Here is a 7,500-nt window from a genome sequence, read left to right as displayed (position 1 = left end):
TACTTACATCACGTGGTTTTTAGTGATGGCAAGCATGAAAAAAACATGGTGAATCAGTGCGAAATCGATTGGTAAGGCCGGCTGAAATAGATCTTTCATGTTGTATACTTTAATGTATACCCAGTGAATTGAGAAATATATATACATGTGTGTGTGTGTATGTGTGTATGAAATTGAGAAATATATGAGTGCTTTTCTTAGTTTATGGATTCTTAGACACATGCACACACACAAACATACACGCATACACTCACGCACACACATGTATTTATCCAAGATACACTGGTTTAATATATTGTATTTTGAAGATATATTTCTTCTCATGAATATATTGTACTAGCAGTATCGCCCGGCGTTGCTCAGGTTTGTAAGGGAAATAACTATAAAGCATTTTTAGAGAGTTATAGCCAAAAAATAGGAAAAAATGGAAAAAAAATGGTAAATTTTTTTTGAGAGTTAAAAAAGGTCGAGTTGCGTCCCCTAGGCAGTCTGTGGTTTGTGTTTCTGATTCTCGACCCCATGTCGAATTTATCGATTTTTTTCAGAACTGGGGGAACTTTTCAAAATTTTCGCTGCGTTAGTTTTGAATTATGACATTGGGCTATGTGTGTGTCAAGTTTCATCAGAATCGGTTGAAAGCCGTGGTCAGGGTGAGGGTACAACCAAACAGACACACAGAAACACACACAGACAAACTGCCGTTTATATAGAGAGAGATAAAATATAAAATATAAAATATGATTAAGTTTTAACATCGAGAGATTCAATGGATATAAATTAATTTATTAATTAACAATCATCTTCGCCTACAAATGTTTCATTTCACATGCAATTTAAATTTAAAAAAAAACATATATAAACATGTAAATTTGCATTTCAAAATAACTTGGGTGGAAAATCTTCAGGGTATAAAAAAGAACAATACAGAAGTTACATTTTGATTGGTTGAAATACTCCAATTTATACATAGCGGCGAGCTGGCAGAAACGTTAGCACGCCGGACGAAATGCGTAGCCGTACTTCGTCTGCCGTTACTTTCTGAGTTCAAATTCCGCCGAGGTCGACTTTGCCTTTCATCCTTTCGGGGTCGATTAAATAAGTACCAGTTACGCACTGGAGTCGATGTAATCGTCTTAATCCGTTTGTCTGTCCTTGTTTGTCCCCTCTGTGTTTAGCCCCTTGTGGGAAATAAAGAAAAAAATATATATATTGTTTTCTACCACTCTTACTTTCTTATCATTTCATGCTTTTTCTTTGTATTTCTCCCCCAATTAGCCATCCACACTTCTACTCACTTTCACACTCACGCATTTTCTCTCTATCTTCCTTTTTTCCTCTCTTTTTTTCCAGGTTTCTTGATGACAGTCAACAGGAAACATCACATAGAAATAATGACCGTTAGAAAATCCAAGAAAAAAGCAGACATGAAAATCATTAAATTACAGGCACTGATAAACGAAATCACTGTAAGTACCTGGAATCAAAACCCTCATAATGGGTTGTACAACGCTCCTTACTAACATCAAGGTCGTGGTCTTTTTGCTCTTATTCATAACTACCGATATTGTTGTTGTTGTTGTTGTTGCTCTGATTGTATCTATGTAATTGCTTTGTGTACACATCTGAATGAGGGAAATGTGTGAATCTGAAACTGTTTAAATGTAGGGGTACGACCATGTGTGTTCTTGTGTCTATACACAGACACACACACACACACACACACACACATACACACATATTTACATATGTATAGAACAACCTAATGGAGCAGGCAACACTCTAACTCCAACTCAAACCGTACCACAACCTACAGCAGCACTCTCTATCTCTATGCAAAATGAAGACAGTTACTCTGTTTAACGGTTAAACTATTGAGAGACATTGCTTCAAATCCCACAGCTCTTCTTACATTGGAGGTAATATGTGACCCATATTTTGGTTGGTGATGCTGTGGGTGAAGTTTAGAGAATTAACGTGGGCATATTTTATAACGCTAAATGTCGTATACTGAAGAGAAAATTGAGATATTACGTTGAGATATTACGAGGCATTACTCCTAAACAACTTATTTTTGTTCATAATCTTTTATTGCTTTGTTACCTTATCACTCGCATCTTCTATTTTGTTTCAGAGAGATGTAGAGTTACTTGTAGCGCTTAGCAGAAGCAGAGGCGCCCCAGAACATGAAATAACCGCGTGTCTTTGTAAGTATTCGCCAGATTGAATTGGAATTCTGTCTGCACAGAAGTTTTTCAAAGTACTTTCTTCAGTTCTAATAAATTGTGTCTTCTTTTTCTTTTATCATTACGAGGCTGAGAATATGGCCAGCTCCTTTTAAAATGGTCTCACTTATGTGAACATGATGAGTAAAGATGCAAAATAAAATGTGTGTGAAAATTATGTACTCTTTCAGCCAAATTGTCAGTAAAATCTCAATGTTGATGCCTTCACAGCGAGTGTGGATTAAGAAAAACATTTTTTTATTTTTTCTTCTTTCTCGAGCCACGCCTGGCTCATTAGAGCCAGTTTCCCGATTTCCTTGGCGTATAGGTTCCCCACCTGGACGGGACCCTGGTCCGTCGCAGGTGAGCTGCAAGATGCAGGAGGAAAGAGTGAGAGAAAGTTGTGGCGAAAGAATCAGCAGAAGTTTCGCCATTACCTTCTGCCGGAGCCGCGTGGAGCTTAGGTGTTTCGCTCATAAACACACACATCTCCCGGTCTGAGATTCGAACCCGCGATCCCTCGACCGCGAGTCCGCTGCTCTAACCACTAGGCCATGTGCCTCCACAAGAAAAAACACAAATACCCAAATAATTTCTGGAAGAACAATAATCATTGAAACAGCATTCGATAATTCATCTTCATATGGTAGTTTAAAAACGATAAATATAGGACTATTACTAGACTGTCTTGTTTTAGCTTTTAGGAGAGAAATCTGAGTTTTGAAGTGTAGTACACCCGCTTACTGCACTAGCTTTCAGTTGCTAGGCTGACATCACTGAAATATGGAATCTCCTTGTGTTCCTGGGAATCTTCTTCATGGATGTTCCTTGTTGGTTTTTATTGGCTTCAGTCTTAAATACCCTTTCACTGGAGACTATAGGCACTATAGGTAGTCGACAGTAGGAAACTTTTTTTCTGAAAATATAATAATAATAATAAGAAGAAGAAGAAGAAGAAAAAGAAGAAGAATAGTAATAATTCTTATAATAATAATAATAATAATAATAATAACAATTTTTATAATAATAATAATTCTTATTATTATAATAATAATTCTTCTTCTTCTTCTTCTTCTTCTTCTTCTTCTCATTATTATTATTGTTATTATTATTATTATTATTATTATTATTATTATTATTATTATTATTATTACCTCCGCCTTCGCTAAGGTGGAGCCATTGTTTCCAGCCGCGTTTGTTTGTTTGTTTGTCCGTGGACAAGATATCTCAAGAACTGCTGGATGGATTCGGATGAAACTTTCAGGGATGTTTGGCCTCGTGTCTGGTACGAACTGATTTTGGGATCGATCCGGTACCGGACAAGGATTCTGGATTATTTGTAATATTTACTTTACTTTACATGAAGTATTACGATCTCTGATTATCTCCCTTGAAAGCATGCTTCTGATTTCCACGTAAATTATGGCGGCGTTGCTGTTTCCAAAGTTTTATTTCCATTTCTCTATTATTAATTTAAATAAACTGATGGATAAAGAATTCAAACTACATAAACAAACGGCAGCAAAACCGTTCTGAAATTAAATAACGCTAACACATTCTGTAACAATAATAAATTTAATTTATCCTCAGCAATTGTTGTTAAACCTCCTTTAACAGCACCGTATGCAGGTCCTTTCCGTTTTCTCTCACGCACGAGTAAATTTTTCACTATAGACCTTAATGGTCGTAAAGACACTATATCAGTGGATAGACTGAAAAAGGCTTTCATAGAGAAAACTGTCCTTGTTTCCACTTCAGACGACACATAGTATTACAAACACGGTCCGCACTCCCATCTTCACATTCCATGACTACCATAGGGATCGATCGGGTACCGGACAAGGATTTTGGATTGTTTTTCGGGTTTTTTTTTTTTTACTTAATTTGTAAGAGCGGTCGGGTTCATTTTTGATATTCTCGTTTGTGAGAGCAGTCGAGTTTATTTCAGATATTTATCATTCTTCACTGATAATAATATTTTGAATCGATTTTTTTTGTAGATGTATTTTTGTTTTGATTTTTAATATTATTTGTTTTGTCTTTTTCTTTTCTTTTTTTTTTGTTACGGCAGATGGAAAAGGCCGGCGTGGTGTGGCCATGTCAGCCATTTCCTCGTTTGCGTCACTGATGCTCATCTCTACGTTGGGCAAGAGTAACGTGGCAGGGGACACGGAAGATGATCTTTATGGCCGCGCCCTCGAAGAGGCAATGAAAGACGATCAAGACGACAACGATGACACGGCAAACGGCATTCTCATGGAAGAAGACGAAGAGGAAGACGACGACGACGACGACGAAGAAGACAGGGTCGGCGACGACGACGACGACGACGACGACAATGACAATGACAATGACATTGAAAGCGGACAACGAAGCTCAATTAGTTCAGCAATGGACGAAAACTTAAACTGTCGGCGAGCCGTGAAAATGGCGCGAAACAAAGCCGCGGCAGCAGCGGCGGCAGCGGCAGCAGCAGCAGCAGCTGCCAGTATTGCAGGTAGCAGTAGTTCTGCAAGTACTTCATATGCTCGTCGCAACACTATTCCACAGCCAGTGTTGGCAACTTCAAACCGCAGCAGTATGCTATATTATATTAACAACGGCTATGCACTCCACGAACCAGACGATTCGGATACGGAACGGCGGCCTAGTCTTCTAAGTACTAACTCTATCCATAGTCTCCCCGGGTTACCAACAAGTGACACTTTTTTGGTAAGTGCCATTCTTTGTCATAATCTACGTCCGATTTCTTCACGCCATTTTTTTACAAAGGGGGGAAAAAATTGTCAGAAATATTTATAGACACACTCGATTACGTATTTGATTTTTCTGCCAAAGAATTTTGGCCTTTTGAGGAATTTTGAAGAAGTAGATATATAGAAGTCTCCCCTTGACTCTCTCTTTTACTTGTTTCAGTCATTTGAGTGTGGCCATGCTGGAGCACCGCCTTTTAGTCGAGCAAATCGATCCCGGGACTTATTCTTTCTAAGCCTAGTTCTTATTCTATCGGTCTGTTTCGCCGAACCGCTAAGTTACGGGGACGTAAACACACCAGCATCTGTTGTCAAGCGATGGTGGGGGACAAACACAGACACACGCGACGGGCTTCTTTCAGTTTCCGTCTACCAAATCCACTCACAAGGCTTTGGTCGGCACGAGGCAATAGTAGAAGACACTTTCCCAAGGTGCCACGCAGTGGGACTTAACCCGGAACCATGTGGTTCGTAAGCAAGCTATTTACCACACAGCCACTCCTGGTGCGAAGCTTCAAGGTGTTGGGAAATATAAACAGACATGTTTCTTGTGTTATAATTGCAGAATTATAAAGTTATAAAGCTTTTGTGTGGTATGATGGTGTAACACTTTATAGCAATAGCTGTTTGCTGGAGTCTTTTAACGTAATAATTTAGCGACTTCTGGGAGTACACTTGTCCAAAGTTCCATGCAGTTAGACTGAACTCATATTTTGGTTGGTGATGCTGTGGGTGAAGTTTAGAGAATTAACGTGGGCATACTTTATAACGCTAAATGTCGTATACTGAAGAGAAAATTGTACCTTAAGGTTGTGGATATTACAGGCAATATGGAGTGGAAGTGAAGTAAACAACTAATGAGTGAAATACTCCGTAAAATACTTTTTATAGTGTATCAAGATTTAGAGGAATCATAGACGGAAGTAGAAGATGAACAGGGGTATAGTGTGTTTATGGTTCATCTAATACCGAGGTTCTATTGGTGCTTGAACGTTGGTTCATTGAGGTTAAGAGTGTAGCAAAAAATATCGAGTAAAGCCCGCGTTTTTAAAAGTGTTAATACTTTTAAATTAAAGTTCTCGTGTAGGGTAGAACCTTTCCTATGTAAGCGCTCGGGAAACTTATTCTAATTAAATTCGGTACATTATTGACTGAACAAATTGAGGAGATGTCACTTGGTGATGGAGCTGGCAGAAACGTTAGCACGCCGGGCGAAATGCTTAGCGGTATTTCGTCTGTCGTTACGTTGTGAGTTCAAATTCCGCCGAGTTCGACTTTGCCTTTCATCCTTTCGGGGTCGATAAATTAAGTACCAGATACGTACTGGGGTCGATGTAATCGACTTAATCCGTTTGTCTGTCCTTGTTTGTCCCCTCTGTGTTTAGCCCCTTGTGGGTAGTAAAGAAATAGAAATAGGTATTTCGTCTGCGTTACGTTGTGAGTTCAAATTCTGCCGAGGTCGACTTTGCCTTTCATCCTTTCAGGGTCGATAAATTAAGTACCAGTTACGCACTGGGGTCGATGTAATCGACTTAATACCTATGTCTGTCCTTGCTTGTCCCCTCTGTGTTTAGCCCCTTGTGGGTAATAAAGAAATAGGTATGTATTGAATAAAACGTTTCACCATTGCACACGAACACACAGAGATTGCTTATAGAATATATAGAAAAACTATGTATTTTAAAAGGTGCTGAGCCAACGTTATCTTAGAAACATTTAACTAGTGCTGGTATTTTGAGTAAAACAACCCCTTTAGAAAGGTATTCAAAGGAAAACGAAAGTGGAAAATCTAGCTGTCATATTGGAATACTCTGACTAACTCATTCCCCATCACCCCTACTCGAGAACTTTAATTTTGTTTCGTATATGTAGAGTTAGAATACGAACCAGAATATTTAGATCGGTATTAGTTCAGATGCCGCATTAGTTCAGCTGCCTTCTATTATGGCAACTAAAAAGAAATGAGTTTGTGAGAATTACTAGTAAAGAGGAGATAAATTTGTATGAGTTGTTAGTAAGGGGGAGATAAATTCGTGTGTTGTGTGAGTAAAGGGGAGATAAACTTATTTGATGCGTGAGTAAAGGAGAGTCTTCTTTGCTGGAAAGAGTTTTGATCAAACCATGACAGGCTCTGTTTCACAGTACATCAACTTACTTTATTCTACAATTAAATTAAACTTTGTTATTTCATTGTTTTATTTTAAAACTGTAAAATCGATTCGTTTTTCTTTATACTAAACTAGCAGTATCACCCGGCGTTGCTCGGGTTTGTAAGGGAAATAACTATATAAGCATTTTTAGAGAGTTACTTCCCTTATAGATGCCAATTCGGGCTTTCTTAGCCATTTCTGTTCTGGTGTCTTCAAGCCATGAAGTCGTTGTTCTAAAAGAACGCTGGTCTCTTTGACAACGCTTTACGACGTTGATTTCCTTACACTCCCTTCCCCACAGCTTCACGAGGGAGGGAAGAAGGGGGAAAAGCAACACAGGTGCAGCTGTGACCGTGGACGCCAACTCCGCCGCCA

General features: G+C 38.7%; 1 protein-coding gene across 1 annotated transcript in view; it reads left to right on the top strand.

Annotated features, from left to right (window-relative positions):
- Window positions 1–7,500, top strand: part of LOC115224495 — a 164,295-nt gene that overhangs the window by 155,611 nt on the left and 1,184 nt on the right. Inside the window, exons 5-7 of the mRNA XM_029795405.2 lie at window positions 1,351–1,466; window positions 2,132–2,204; window positions 4,294–4,934. Of these exons, the coding sequence (XP_029651265.2) occupies window positions 1,351–1,466; window positions 2,132–2,204; window positions 4,294–4,934 (830 nt within the window). The remainder of the gene's footprint in view (window positions 1–1,350; window positions 1,467–2,131; window positions 2,205–4,293; window positions 4,935–7,500) is intronic.

This window comes from Octopus sinensis, linkage group LG25 (assembly GCF_006345805.1).
Source record: "Octopus sinensis linkage group LG25, ASM634580v1, whole genome shotgun sequence".
NCBI classification, from domain to species: Eukaryota; Metazoa; Mollusca; class Cephalopoda; order Octopoda; family Octopodidae; genus Octopus; species Octopus sinensis.
This window is presented reverse-complemented; position numbering and strand designations above follow the sequence as displayed.